General features: G+C 41.0%; 1 protein-coding gene and 1 long non-coding RNA gene across 2 annotated transcripts; both read right to left on the bottom strand.

Annotated features, from left to right (window-relative positions):
- Nucleotides 1-2,085: 2,085 nt before the first annotated feature.
- Nucleotides 2,086-3,938, bottom strand: LOC119887117. The gene is made up of 3 exons (XR_005441623.1): nt 3,520-3,938; nt 2,292-2,355; nt 2,086-2,197 (listed from the first exon to the last, which is right to left on the bottom strand). It is a non-coding gene; the product is annotated as an uncharacterized LOC119887117 (long non-coding RNA).
- Nucleotides 3,939-3,945: 7 nt separating this feature from the next.
- Nucleotides 3,946-15,071, bottom strand: LOC119887116. The gene is made up of 3 exons (XM_038698039.1): nt 14,939-15,071; nt 6,280-6,537; nt 3,946-4,430 (listed from the first exon to the last, which is right to left on the bottom strand). Exons 1-3 carry the CDS (start codon nt 15,069-15,071, stop codon nt 3,946-3,948), a joined length of 876 nt encoding a protein of 291 aa, XP_038553967.1.
- Between the last annotated feature and the right edge of the window lie 753 nt (nt 15,072-15,824).

Below are 15,824 nucleotides of genomic sequence, written 5' to 3' on the forward strand. Positions count from 1 at the left end.
AAAATATTGACACTGTGGGCCCAATTTGGACATTTTCACTTAGGGGTGTCCTCACTTTTGTTGCCGGTGGTTTAGACATTAATGGCTGTGTGAGGTGTTATTTTGAGGGGACAGCAAATTTACACTGTTATACAAGCTGTAACTCACTACTTTACATTGTAGCAAAGTGTCATTTCTTCAGTGTGGTCACATGAAAAGATATCACCAAATATTTCCTAAAATGTGAGGGGTGTACTCACTTTTGTGAAATACTGTAAGCTGTGGGTTGTGCTGCATTCTTATAATGATGTAATAATGAATGACATTTATATAGCGCTTTATCATAGATACTCAAAGCGCTTCACAGTGAATCACCTCAACCACCACCAATGTGTAGCACCCACCTGGGTGATGCACGGCAGCCATTTAGCGCCAGAACGCTCACCACACATCAGCTTGAGGCAGAGAGGGAGGGAAACATTGAGCCAATTACTATGGGGGATGATTAGATGGCCAGATGGTGAAAGCCAGGTTGGGCAATTTGCCATGGCACGAGGGAACCCCCCACTCTTTGCGACAAGTGCCATGGGATCTTTAATGACCACAATGAGTCATGACCTCGGTTTAACGTCTCATCTGAAGGACGGCAGCTCCTATAGCACAGTGTCCACATCACTGCACTGGGGCATTGGGATCTTATTATGTTGTTCTTTAATTCGTTATATCCAAACGTTTAGCTAATAGAATGTAGACCGTCAGAGGCAGAGCCCAGACCGTTGACTAGCAGCGCTGTAGTTTATCGTTGCCTAGGCAACCAGGTAGCCCACATGTTGTATTATGTCATACGTTAACAAAGAGGATGAATGAGGGAGCCTGATCGTTAATGCAATTGTGTCATGACTGAAGTAGGCTTAAAAGGAGATAAGATAATTGTTTTGTCTTTTTTGTCGGCCGCCATGATGTTAGATTTGACCGTTAATGTGTCTTTAAACTCCTCATATCCTGACGCAATCAACATGCATTCTGGGGAAAATACAGAGCATGCACAAGCAACATGTTATTCACCGTCGTAGTAATGTTGACAACAGTGTAGGCAGTCAGACTTTGTCAACCCTGAGTTTGCTTGATTACCCTGAGTTAACTCTGAAGAGGTTGAACTCCCTTCATAGTACAGGCCACTGGTAGTTCAGTTTTCACGGTTTTGGTTTTGTTAGGTTAGATACTTCCTTTGGATAGTTTAGGGGTGAATCCTGGGTCCTTCAGCCCTTGGTGAGCTAGCCCAGTCTTCCTCACTTCTTTTGTTATTTTGGCCAGACCTCCAGAGTCCCATAGTTTGATTAGAATTTTGGTCATTTACTTTGTAAATAAATTAATTTGCTTATAACTAATCATCTGGTGGTGTCCTTTGATTTGTTGCTGGTCACACTTGAGTTTACTTTAGTTGTGGCCGCAACAGGTGGTCATGCCTCAAAAGTTTAGGTGTTGCATCCGTCTGAATGGCATTTTACTATTTTGACTTTTCATTGTCAGTTCAATCTCTTTTTTGGCCTATTTTACCTGAGGTAATGAAGCTGCACACCTTGATATAAGGTGTTAATCTCCTTAGGCCAAACTCTCCTTTATTACAAAAATTCACAGCACCTGATATGCTTCAGTCCAATGAGCATTCAACTTTATACGGCTGTTGTTGTACAGCTGAGTTGGAAAATATGCATAAAGATTATGATGTGGTCAAAATACTCACTTGCCTAATAATTGTGTGCGCAGTATAGCAGTATCATGTTGCTTTATACATGTTTCTATTATTTCTGACAAGTTATATTTATTATAATCCTGTAATTATGCTGCATTTAAATGTCAGTGTGCTCTCCACCGATCAATTAAACAGCAACAACATTGGACGAAAAAATAACCTAACTCCACACAAAGATCCCTTCTATGAATATTCATGATACATCACTTTCTTGTAGGTTGAATATTTTTCTTGCCCCTTTGTTAATCAAATTGTATTAATTAAAATGATAGATGATATATTGTGTGAAATCATTTATCATACGGTAAGAATCTCAAGTGGGCATTATTTATAATAAATTATAAAGTGTATTGCTGGTACTTACCCTTGCATGTGGTGACAGTAACACACACAATGATGATAAGAAGTATTACGCTGGTCAATACTATTATGATGCCAACTCCATGCTCTATGCCGCTATTGGCTCTGGAAGACAAGAATATTTAGTGTCAGGAAACTTCAGAGTTAAACTGGCTGCAATAAATGTTCTAATACTAGAAAAAAGAACATGTAATACAACTTTGGTAGAACGTTCCCGGGAGTTATGGGCCTCACAGCTGGAATGACTCGTTGAGGAGGAGGTGCTGTAAGATGGAGAGTAAAATGTGATGTCACTGAACATAGAATGCATCTTCATTTGCCATGATGCAGCATGTCTGACTTTCATGCAGGAGACCAATCTGCATCCTAGCACAAACTTGGAATACCATTCGTCACTTATTAACTGGAACCAAGATTCTGTGGGGGGGGGGGCACATTGCAAAAGCACTTCATATGATCCTGTCAGGGTTTGGATGTGGTGAGACGTGAAAACTGGTTTGCTAACGTTAGGGAAAGATGGTTTCAAAGTCAGACACATTTACAGTGCAGATACATCACACACAACCTTTACAAATATTTGAAGAGGTGGTATTATGCTTTTTGCCTTTTTCCCTCTCCTTTATTGAGTTATATACCTTTTTTGTGCATGTAATAGGTTTGCAAAGTGAAAAAGTCCAGTCCAAAGGGAGTTCCCATATCCCACAGAAAACTCTGCTCTGAACTGCCTGAAAACACCCTATTTGTAGTTCAGCCGCTTCCCTTTCATCCCTGTGACGTCACAGGGATGAAAGTAAAATGCACATCATATACGTTTACCAAGCGGCTAGTCCGACTCACCCTCAAAAGACACCGGTGGAAAAACAGTGAGCTGCAGCACACAGCTCTCCTCTCCTTTCCAAACACTAGCTACCCTCCAGGCAGTCAGTGGACATAAAGTTGTTACTGTGATGTAGAGACAGATCTCAGTTAAAACTTTATAGATGAAAGATACTTTTGTTACAAATTAATAACTCGTCAATCTGAAACTCTTGCTCCAGTCCATGTTGCTAAACCGGTAAGGGGATACACAGCTAAACCGAAGCCGTTTTTACCGGCTTCTCACTGACCCGCCCTTCTCTGCTTCTGATTGGCTTGAAGCCCTTAACTAGGAACTGCGCATGTGCAACTCCCAGCAAAAAAAATGTAGAAGGATGTATCACTCCATAGCTAAAACGAAGCCTTCAACACACAGGGTGAAAAGAGGAGCTGCAGCAATGTGCAGTATGACAAAAATATGGTGTTTTTTTCAAATGAAACAATGAAAACCTGTTCTGGTACAACCCCTAAATAAGATTTTGAACTTGGAAATGAGTATAATACCACCTCCTCAACAAAATAACATATCTGCTTTTTAAACATAAACGTTTAATCTGCAGTATTGTACATACCGATGACAACAATTCGAACCTCTTTATTCCCGGGTGAGCAGCGATATGTTGTTCCATCATCATTTGGCGTCACACATATTTCTAATGTGACTGAGGTTAATGTCTCTAGTACATTCTTTCTCACTTGCAGACAGTGATCGTAACTCACTCTACACCAGTAAGTGTGGTCATAATAATAAAAGTCATTATACCTTGCATCCCATCTGTCCCAATTATACCTGTTAGGTTTAAAACAAATGAGATTAAGCTGGCTGTAAGCAGTGACCTTTACAGTCCCATTCTTTACATTATATAATTCCACATTTACAACAGGATTCTGGATCAAAGGTTTCTGGTAAACACTGGATCTTACAGTGCTCCCTGACGTCTTTGCCAAACACTGGAAAGATCTAATATTTGAGCAAGCCACGTGATCAATAGTCAGTACTAGGCAGACCTGAACCTATCGTCTACGCTCTTCACTGTCTCAGGACACTCTGAATCGTCACATAGCCAATTTTTCCAAAATTCCTGCAACTCCTGGGAATACTGGCACATGATCTCAAAAGGCTTGTCTGGCTTTGGCCTGTCCTGAACGGGACTGATGTGCAAAAATTTGGGTTTGTCTTTAACCTGGAGTTCCACTACACAGGCCTTTGTCTGATGTGGAAATATCTGAATGAGTCGGTAAAATCCTGAATCGTTGTGTGTCAGCTGGTGCTTCTCCAGGGAGAATGAGCCATGACTGTCAAGGATCTTGAATTCCTCTCTGGTTTTATTTTTAGAACTCATGATTGTGTCTGGCTGACAAAATCCTGCACTGTCCAAGCGGCACCAGTGTTTCTCTGAGGCGGCTATGATGTCCAGCTCAGTGCCACATGATATGATTACGGACTGTCCCTCAGTCCCAATCACAACAGTTGGGTCTTGATCTGACAAAGTGAAAAGAAAAACAGTTATGCAACAGTTTGACTTTAGAGTCACTGATGCGTGCAAATTATTGACAGTAGAGAGAAACAATCAGCTTATTGGACTTAAAACTTTAAATGCAGTGATTAACTAACAATGTACACATGATCAGTACTGTAGGCCACAGTCACTAATGGAAAAGGTGAACTTTGTTCCTGTTGTTTTCACAGACTAATTCATAAATACCATAGACTATATGAGAATCAATGTAGTGGAAAGTATTTAATTCACAAAAACAATAATACAGTTCTGAAAAAACGCTGAAATGATTCTGAAGACCAGAGAAATCAGAGAAATGTTGTCAAATATAGAAATGATGCTGTTGTGTCCTCAGTATACATTACTCTTATTGCAACGTGTTTATTGCGGCTGTGGCTCAGGAGGTAGAGCGGGTTGGCCGTTAATCGGAAGGTCGGCGGTTCAATCCCTGGCTCCCCCTAGTTGCGTGTCGAAGTGTCCTTGGGCAAGATACTGAACCCCGAATTGCCCCCAGTGTATGGATGAGTGTGAATGTTAGTTTCCGTTTGAGCACTTAGGCTCAGTGTATGACTGGTGAATGCAGATGTAGTGTAAAAGCGCTTTGAGTGGTCGAAAAGACTAGAAAGGCGCTATACAAGTACGGAGCATTTACAAAATCTTTTTTACACCATTTTACAGTTGTGGTTGCATAAAAGATATGCATTTGATCAGTGTTCAGGAGATTTTAGAGTTCATTGATTATACACATTTTCAAAAAATATAGGCCTATCTAATTGACCACAGGTTACAGTGAACTAAAGGTTCTTCACATATTGCAACATGTGCTGCAAAAGGACTGAATTCTCTGGGACAAACTAGTGATTTTGACATATTCTGAATTCTATTTTGCGTCTAGGCTCTGTCGTCACTCCTACAGTGACACACAGGGAGTGATGATACTAACATCCCCCCTTGGGAAGGTAGAGTCAGAGTCAAGTGGATGCTGGACTGGAGGTGGGGCTTTTGAAATGCTGTCTGAACAGCAGCAGTAGTTTTTAGGTGAGCAGTGTGGCAGATGGTGTATTGAATACATCGTATATGTGATTATAGCGGAAGACTCGAGGAGAAAGCTCGAACCAGCTTGCAGGCTTCACTTCATTTTATCTAAAATAGGCCACAATGTCACAACCTTTAGAACTGAATTGCAACAAAAGGCAATTCCTTTAAAAAAATCCTTTGAAAATCAAACCAGCAGTCCAGTTTGACAGAATGTGAAATTTGTTGAAGATTGGATCAAATTTGAGGGCTGTGAAAAGTGTTTCAGGCAGAATTCAAAGAAATCACGTGTACATGAAAGATGCGTACAGATGCAAGGAACTGAAGGGGGAAAGTAGCCCAGCACAGAACATGTACTGCTCAGAATATACTGACCAACCTAGCCTTAAGAGCAGGTGAGACCTCTCTGGCTGTTTCATTTGTCGTTAATGATTGTTTGCTCTGATTTGTCTTGCAGGTTAAATATGCTTTATGACAGTGATTCTATTGATGCTTATTTGACCAAAAGCAGAACAGTGTTCAGAAACATGCAATGCACTCTGTTGGTGCATACTGCGGAGAAGATCTAGGAAGGTCGCTTTGGGTCTATCAGTGTGAAAGCTTATCATACAAACACAACCCTGTGGTTTGTAATATGTGATCCTTTGCAAAATGTTGTGACCTCGGTTTTGGTGATAATCAAGTTATCAGTAGAATTATGCTGTTACCAAGTAATCTACCAGAAATATGAGCCTGCAAGTATTAGTCTGTCAAAAGCCACAGAGTTAACAAAAGTACAGCAAACATAGTAGAACTTACCTTCAAACACATTTAACTTGTACTTCTGCCATGTTGAACCTGAGCACTCATACAGTCCAGAGTTACTCTGCTTGAGTCCAGACAAGTTAAAATATTTCTCTGTGGTTTTATAAGAGACTGTCACAGGGCTTGTTACACCTAGACACCTTGTGCAGATCAGATGGTAAGGGCAGAAACACAAGCTCGCACTGCTGGAACACACAAGTGTTACAGAAGCATTCTTCCTCACATTGATGGTCAGCTCTGATCCCCGAGTACCTGGAATGACAAATTACTGCTATTACTATTGTTGTTGTAGCTACAGATGATAAACTATGGTTCACATGTATGTCCTGTATATATGTTTTCTCTTTCATGTCCCACACGTCAGATTATGCTTTTACCAACATACCGTGCTCTCCATCTGCAGAGTGCACAGGCTGTGTGAAGCTGACCAAGATTATAGCTGATACAAAGCAGGATGTCTCACAAAACGGAAGCACTTGAAAGTTTCCACTGTGTATCAAATGCCTCAGGATGACAAGATTACTGACTCATACATATTTAACATGCAATAGTGGCATATTTAGAGCTAGAGTAGGCAATGTTGGAGAACCAGCAAGAAACAGCTATGTTTGGAAAAGAAGGTATGTGGTAGTGGAGCAAGTATCAAGCCTCGAGAGCTACCATGAATGAAGGGAAGCTCTCCACCAACAACCAACACAGTCTCCCACAAATTTAGTTTGTGTTGTAATTTGCTTTATCAAAAAATGTTTTGGAGGAAATATGCCTGGATTATGTGTCCCTATTCATGTTAATGATAAGTGCTGACTTTTACAAGGCTATTTTAACCTGTTTGGGGCCCTGGTGGGACCCCGATCACCCTCTGTCGCCTTCAAGTTCCCATCATGTCTAGTGCACACATCAGACTACACTGTACATGGAAGACTGGCTCATACTAATCAGGCCTACGTTTACTGTGTGTCAGTTCCTTTGTGGTAATTTGATGAAACACATCTTTATTTAGGAATATGTATCATATAATCACATATAAACTAAAGTAATAAAGGCTGTGAAACTTAATTTGGACACACTACTTGAGGATGGACTTAGTCATGCATATTCTCAAACCAATGTGTGTACTAATTACACACAAACCAACTGACACACAATTCACCTGGGGTGGTTGGGGCCCCAGAGGGCTGTTTCCCACTATGCCAGGTTGATAATCAAGCAATACAAAAGCATAGCAAGGCAGAGAAATTCGAAACATTAAAGAGACTTGTAAAACGTCATTATCCTGAAGGACAAGGACAGTGTTGGCAGATTGTCAGGTGAAGTAAAAGACAATGATGATAAGAAATGTTTAAATATCTAATCCTGGGTATTAAAGGTAAAAGGACTCTGACACACATCTACCATCAGTAACAATTGTCCAAGAAACTGTCAGGCAGACCAGGTACATTTACTAGAGCAACTACGTGGTGTGGCACCCCGTTAAATCGCTTCTAACATGTTAGAACACTCCATACACTTTCATTGTTGTTATGTTTTTTAATGTAGGCCTACACTTAATATTAATAATATTATATGATGTGTGTGTGTGTGTGTAGCATGAAGGAACTACAAATTTAATTTCTTTATGCAGACTTGTGCTGTTTAATGACTAATAAACAACATTGTACCTTACTTGTACCTTGTAATTATATCTATCGATCAAACCAGATGAAACTAATCAGTTAGCTAAATTTCATGTGAGCATATGTATAAAATGCTATATACTGTATATTATGTAACCCCTGCATTTGAGTTAAAAGGTGAATAGATAGTAGCATACAAGTGTTGTCATATTAGGCTCTGTAACTTGAAGAGGTATCTTTAACCTCTGACCCTGAGCTGTGACAGACTATGATGTTTATTTTAGGAGAGGCCTCTACTTCGTCCATGTAGATGGCAATCACGTTTCTAAAATTGTGACTGGTTAAGCGGCGGGAACAGGCAGAGCAGATCAGAGTACCGGTGTTGTGCCGAATGTGTGTGTTTTCTTTGGAGGTAGCGACAAGCTGCAGAAGAAAGAAAAGTGTAATTTAATTAATTTACAGAGACAGTTAGTAGACTGGCTAGTTTATAATAAGTTTGTCACACTGCTACACAGTTTTGTGATTTGTACTGTGTGGAGAGCTATTAGTCTGCAGACAGCAACAGGTTAGCACCTTCGCTAACAGCAAGCTACGCGTACAAACACTGGAGCCCTGACAGCGCCATGTGTCACCGGTTGTTAACATTATGCCTCGAGGGAGACCGTCCTGTGCCTGTTTTCATCTTCATCTTTCTGAGAGGTGAGAACAGCGGGAGTCACCTGGATGATGCTGTGAAATTGGGCTCAATGTTACTTAGGAAGGATAAACATCGCAACAGGCGCTCCACTGAGCAGCACAACAAATACTGCGGGGGCACAACGAGTCGCCGGACTGTCTGAAAAACTTCAGTCACCCAGAAGTTTGGCCAGAGGAAAAACCGCTGTGCCGCCTTTCTGTGGTGCGTGAAAGCATCTTTTATCATCCTGACTCTGCTGCTGGTCCCTGCATGGGCAAATTGTTGTGCTGGATTGGTTGAGACTAGGCTACGGATTACGGTTGTTGTCATATAGCCACTTTCATAGTGGTTTATTATTCTTGATTATTAGGCCAATATGCGGGCCCACTGCTGTTTGAAAGGTACGGAGCTGGGAATGGGATATATATAATATTGGCGGACATTCTTTCCATTATGATTGCAGGATCTCTGGATCCCTAAAACCTTGTTGACTTCAGCAGTGTTGAGCTCACTGCTGTTTACTTTACTAGCCCTGTAGGCTCATTTGTTCGGAGCTTGGTTGTGTCGGCTTAAATATTGCATTCTTAATTTAGGTTTGTGACTGTTGAGAATATTTCTTAGGTGTCTTAATTGAACAGGTCTAGCTTAGAGTAATGTAGCTGACCCCATAAGTGTTTGACATTATAGCTTTAGGTATTTCTCACACGTACTTGTCCTCGTCAAGAAGACAACAATAGACTGATTAGCTAGAGACAGTAGCTCAGACGGGCTAGCAGATTGTTCTCTGGGAATCTTACAAGGTTAAGCCATACAAGAATGTTTACAAGAAAAGACTCCACAGATTAGAGTTCAACTCTTGGATAGTGAGAGATTCCAATATGACGAAGCATTGGAATCTAAACATCAGATAGATAGTTGTTCCAGGTGAAGGTGACCTAATAAAGAAACCTACAGGCACTAGGGGGAAGACAGAAACATAAAAGGGACCACAAGATGTTCTCCTTTAGATTTGGTATTAGCATTTGACGTGTTCACATGTTGTATGCTGGCACTGTATCTCCTCGGCCGGGCTCAATAAACCATGCTATGTTAAGTCTTCATCAGTCTCCAAAACTTCTTCACACCTGAACCTGGCTCACAACAATATCATTTCAACTGTGACAGTGATACTCCTGCGATGGACTGGTGACCTGTCCAGGGTGTACCACGCCTTTCGCCCAATGTAAACTGGGATTGGCTCCACCCCCCCCGCGACCCTGTACGCAGGATAAGCGGTTGACGATGGATGGATGGATGGACAGTGAGACTGTAACTTGTGTAAATAAACTCCTCTTTCTCACTGTGTTTTGTGGAGCCATGCTGTTTGTTGACATGTTAAAATACACAGTAGTAAGAGAGAGTATGGTAGTTTTACTGGTATCTATGTTTTGAAATGGATGGTGCCCCACTATTTTTACATAGGAATATGACAATGGTCAAACGGTGGTTAAAAAGTGGGATATTTCAAGAATAACTATCGTAGTTGTTTGTAACAAGAATAACACCAAACTGGTGAAATAGTATGTTAATAAATAATTACACAACTCTATACAGACACATATCAAAATATATATATATATTTATGCTCCATGATGTCTGTAATCTTGAGTAGACTTGTTCCCAGTAAATGTTTTGTTCCTCCCCATCAATACACTCCTACAAATAAAAGCTAGATTTGTCTTTTTAAGGAAAAGGTCAACTAGCCTATTTAAAAACAATTAATTGCCTAACACATAGAGATAATACATTAAACAGGATTTTTATGGAATGTTAATTGAACTGGTTAGTTAGTTAGTATACGGACATTAGACAACTAGAACGCCTATCATTAACTGTAAAATGAAAAATAAGAAACCAGTAATTCAGTCTGTAATTCCTTAACTTTTAGTGTTTAGTGTGCCACCCCAGGATTTTCAGTGGCCCCGTCTGGCCACCCCTAGAAAAATTTTCTGTGGGCCGCCACTGGTAAAAATAACAAAGAGTAAATTACAAAATGGAGGTGATGAAAATGCATGTGAATTGAGTGGTAAATTTTAAGGTGAAGGTTTACCGCATGTAGTTTTTGTTCCTGCTGAAACTATCAATCACAAACCACGCCCCTGACAAACTGATCGTGTTTTTGGCTCTCAACTTTTGGTATGTCTTTGGCATATGGCCTCTGAGTATGTTTTTTTTTCAGAAACTTTCTCTTAAAATGGAGTAACATTCAGGTCAACAACCCTCCCTCGGATTTATTCTTCTCTAATTTTAACTGTTTCAGCGATCAATCAAGAGAAAAAGGGGAATTTACTGATGAGCTACCCCGCAAGACCAGGAAGCAAGGTAAGCAGGGTGGCGTGCAGTGGTGCCAGATCCTGCTCATGAATTCCAGCCCAAAAATTGAACGCCAAAACGCACACAAAACCGCCCAAAATATGTTATCAGTATTTATGTCAGTATTTTAACTTCCACGTGTCCTTACCTACGGTTACATTACATTTACATACCTTACATACTTTATATACAAGAAATACACACCAGCAGCCAAAGCATAGGCCTACATAAATAAACTGTTTTAGGTGCATTAGCGCCACCTGCTGGACTGGAGTGTAAGGTTTTAATGACAGCATCAAAACCTTACGGTAAAAATTACTCCACACACTCGTTTGTAAGGCGGCCTCCTGTATTTTTGCAAGTCAAATTATTTCCTCCAATGACATGACAACTTCATTCAGGCATAACTGACAGATGACTTTTAGCGCAGCGCCAACGGTGTATGTGTGTGTGTGCAGGGTGCGAACTACGGGGGAGCCTCCCCTAAAGAGGACATCAGCTCCCCTAAAAGCATGATTTGTGATATTTTGGGGGGTCTCTAAAATATTGACAGGATGCTTTATTGCCATTAATTTCTATATTTCTCTATCCATCCATGCGTAAATTTGGGAGCTTCAGACTTCATTCAGCCAGAGCGAACGATCACTGACCGTCAGCAGCGAGTCGGTCGCTCTGCAATCTCCTGGCCCAGTCCGCTCCACTCCGTCTCCGGTGTACGGGTTGTGTCGCTAGTACGGCGGACGTGCTGTCAACGGTTCGTTATCATTCGTCTGGCTGGATGAATATTACGCACTACTGCAGCTGGGGGCTTGTTGAATAAAGGCCTAAGTATACATAAGGCCTAAAGGCCTAAATACACATAAGGCCTGAATCCTAGATTGATTGCATAAGGCCTAAATCCTAGATTGATTGTTAGATTCTTTTTCTATATTTATACACCTTATCAATGGTTTGCAATATGTTATAACTACTGAGTGTTTTACTACTGATTCTTTTAGTGTGAAGTCTGACTGCTGAGTGTTTAAACTACTGAGTGTTTTACTACTGAGTGCTTACTACTGAGTGTATACCTACTGAGTGTTTAAAGAGTGAGTTTAAACTCATATTTTATTCTTATATTCTGTGTGTTTATCATACATTATTCCTATACTCTGTGTATTCATGAACGTGTGCTTTTTAATGAGCAGAGGAGCTGCTCAGGCCGCGCAGGCAAAACCTAGCCAACCGTAACCCGCTCATTAGAAGCAAGGCACATGCAGAAAGTCACGTACGCCAGGGCTGAGATCATCGCGAACTGAAGCCAAGAATGAGATCATGACATGTTGTGATTTATGGCGCCTGGTACGGCTAGGTACTGCATGCAACCAAGCTCTGCGCTGCCGAAAGAAAACTTGTATGAGACAAAGCACTCTCATGGTTGGCATTGCTAAATCATATTGTTCATTGAATCACGTTATACATGTATGAAATATGTTATTCCTTATTAATTCTTTTAAAAAATACGATTGTAAGTGTTTAAGTTTTAATGGTGTCAAACTATGCCTGTATAACTTTTAAAAAATACGGTGGGACTGAAGTTGAAACATATTGGTGGATTTCTAATCCAGTAATGTAAAAAATATAAAGAGAGATAAATGGTAACAATAATTACATATAATAACAGCTAAAAAGTGGAAATTGTAACATTAATGAAAGGGTTAATTTGGTAAAACAGTACAAGAAAAAGGCCACTAGATGGCAGTAGAGGATAAGAAATCCACCAAAGGGGAGGAATGGTCAGCGAACACCATAGGTGGAGTTAAGGAGTAACGCCCACCTAGAAGGAGGAGATAAGGAGGAGTTAAGATGTAACGCCCACCTGAAGGGAGGGACAAGGTGGAGCTTAAGGTGAATATAAGGCGATGTTCGCTGACCACCAACTCGGTTCCATCCTGAGACCTGCAGGGATGTTGCTCGGGTTTATCTGTCCTTTATTGGAATAAACTCTTTTGCACCGACTCTTGACCGTCTCCAGTGAAGTTTTTGACTACGCCGTTTTTTGACTAAAGAAGAAATCTAATAGAGTAATTTTATTGAGTTTATTACGTTGGTTAGGGTAGGGACCAGGTCTTTTACTGGCCCGGCCGGTCCTTATTTCCGACCCGACAATTGGCGAGGCCAGCCAGGAGATTGAGTCCAGAGGCCGAGAGTTTCTGACCGGGACGGACAGCCTGTATCTGAGACACGTGGCCACATAGAAAAGGTAAGCAGAATACCTGTTTAACCAAAATTCTGCATTTTAACTGTGTCTGAATACGGGATTTTCCGCCCAGGTGTGAATCTTAAAGTCTCCTCAATCTTGAACCTAGAATAAATTTTGAGTGCAAAAAGCAGTAAATTAAGTATAAAATATTTTACTAAAATACGAAATTTGGATTTTAATGGGGAATTGAAACTAAATAAAGAAAGAAAGTAAACGCTGGGGGGTAAGAGTCGGTGCAAATCTAAATGCAGGCAAAATGCAATAGCAGCTAAATTTGCATGTGTGTGTGAACCATGGTGCGGAATATGTCTATGTCAAAGTGTGTAAAGCTAGTAGAGTAGATGCGCTTTTTGTGTTTAATTGTTTGCTTTTAAGGGTAAGTAAAATAAGTTTTTCCAGCCATCATCGTGAATACCGCTGTTTTTAAGAATCGCAGCGCTTCGACTTAATGTCGGGGAGCTTCGATCCAATCAGAACAGGACTGCATAGGCGTAGTGAGCTGATGAAGAGATAAGAATTTAAGCATTTTTGCGGATACCGCCGGATCGGAGAGTTGTAGGGTCACAGCTGAGTGCTGGGGCGCTCCACTTACTGGCTCGGGGCTGCATGGGCAAAAATAGGCTAATAAATAGTCATCACGTGGCTACCGCGAGCTTATATCGCAGGATTTCAACTGAGTGTTGGGGCTCTTCGATGGTAGGTTCGGACTGAACGGGCGGATGTACTATAGCACGTTACCGCTAGGAGCCTAAATAGGACTGCGGCAGGATAGGAGAATAAAGCGTGCTTAAAGAAGTGTTACGCGCTCATGTTGAGGAAGTGAATTGAGTAGCGATTTATAAAGACAGATTTTGTGTTGAGGAAGTGAATCATTTCTGTCTAAGCCCTCATGTTGAGGAAGTGGATTGAGAGGCTATATTTATGTGTAAATTGGGCCTGTGTTGAGGAAGTGAATCAGGTCCACCAATTTGGAAATAAACCTAGGCAGAGTAAATTGAGTCTGTGTTGAGGAAGTGAATCAGGCTAATTAATTTGGAAATAAACCTAGGCAGTGTAAATTAAGTCTGTGTTGAGGAAGTGGATCAGACTATTCAGCTGAAAGCCTAGGTAATGTACATAAAAGTCAGAAGCCGGCAGGAGATAGGAGTCAGAAGGCGCACGTGCATGTAAATACTGCTGAAATAGAATAGGTAGAGTGAAAAGGGTAAAATATATACTTGAAAATATTTAATCAATGTAAAATTAAAATTGAGTGTCTGAGTAGTGAAAGGCGTGTAAAATAAATAATGTCTATATATTAATTTGATTGACTAGTGTGAAAAAGTTGTTTAACAATTAAAACTTGTAAATATTATTAAAGGCTTCTGAAGCAGCAATACTGATTAAATATTTGTGAAGAGAAGAATACTGATAGCTAAAATAGCTGTGGAGGAGAGATAAAGTGTATGGAAGAGGGAAATAGCAGTGAAGACGAGCTATTTTTGCCAGAACACTACACACAGGAAGGAGATATAGGAACACAAGGAATAAGAACACATTTTTGGTTGGAACGAACCTGTAAGGATGAGGATGGTGTAGAGCAATGGCAAACTGAACAAGAGATAAATCAGAAATTGTGGCAGTTGACAAAATTCATTAATTTGGCACAAGTGCAGGACGAGTTTCCTGACGTGCCGTGGAAAGAGGTGATACGCAGGTGGTGGACACCAAAGACACTTGCAATAGTGTTGGAGCGGTTGTGCAATAACCCTAGTGCTACTGTAGCCATACCTTTAGGTCCAGCATTGGGACTGCCCGCAGGGTATGGTATACCAGGGCGCAATAGAGTGACCTCAAATCCACGACTGAGCTTCACAATAGTCCCTAGGAGAGTTAACTGGGAAACAGGCAAATTTGGGTGCATTACAAAAACACCAGCAGGAGACGGAACGGATAGATTAGAATACAATCCCACAAGGGAAAGGAAATATAAGCCAGGAGTTACAGTAGATAAGATATTGGTAACGATAAAAACTAAAGACACAGACGAGGAACCAGAGATACGTAGAACAGCACATAGTGTAAGACAGGGCTATATGGGGGCAGGAATGGTGAAGGAACAAGGGAACGCAACTCCAATGGGAGTGGTGATAAACAATCACCCAGATCAAAAAGAATTTATTGAAAAATGCATGAAAAAGTGGCATGGGAGAACGAAAGGAAAACTAAAGTGGCCTTTACAAGGCACCTTCATGGAAGCATACTGTGATGAAGTGGCAACAAATATAAAACACCATAAGTCCAGAGACACAAGTGAGAAAAGAGAAGGAAAGCGTGCAAGGGAAAGAGAGGTGTTAGGTTGGTTTAAATTCGAAGGGTATCGACACATGCATAAAGATCAACCCCCCAAACCTCCACCAGCAGTTAAGAAAGTAATGATAGAACAGGAAGTGGAAACAAACCAGGGACAGCAGAAGGCCACTGCACCTGAGTGGTCTACCAAACCACCACCGCCTTATGCCCCAGATAGTCGCACTCCTAGGACAGGTATTTATCCAGTACTAGAGACACTTGAGGGAGAGGAGAGACAAGAAGTAGAGGGAGAGCTGCAGGGAAAGTTTACAATGACCCTGACCAAGCAGACTCACAACAAAGAAAAAGACAGAGGATGGACTGC

This window comes from Micropterus salmoides, unplaced genomic scaffold (genome assembly GCF_014851395.1).
Source record: "Micropterus salmoides isolate LMB-PRFRI ecotype aquatic unplaced genomic scaffold, ASM1485139v1 Ms_hic_scaffold_4012, whole genome shotgun sequence".
Taxonomy (NCBI): Eukaryota; Metazoa; Chordata; class Actinopteri; order Centrarchiformes; family Centrarchidae; genus Micropterus; species Micropterus salmoides.

What these genes read in the sequence shown, in the direction of transcription:
- LOC119887116 (XM_038698039.1), bottom strand. Translation starts at nt 15,071, where the DNA reads ATGCACCCAAATTTGCCTGTTTCCCAGTTAACTCTCCTAGGGACTATT. An exon ending in TCCCAATGCTGGACCTAAAG is followed by an intron (nt 6,538 to 14,938) that starts GTATGGCTACAG and finishes TTGTCATTCCAG; the next exon opens with GTACTCGGGGATCAGAGCTG. An exon ending in CAAGTTAAATGTGTTTGAAG is followed by an intron (nt 4,431 to 6,279) that starts GTAAGTTCTACT and finishes TCACTTTGTCAG; the next exon opens with ATCAAGACCCAACTGTTGTG.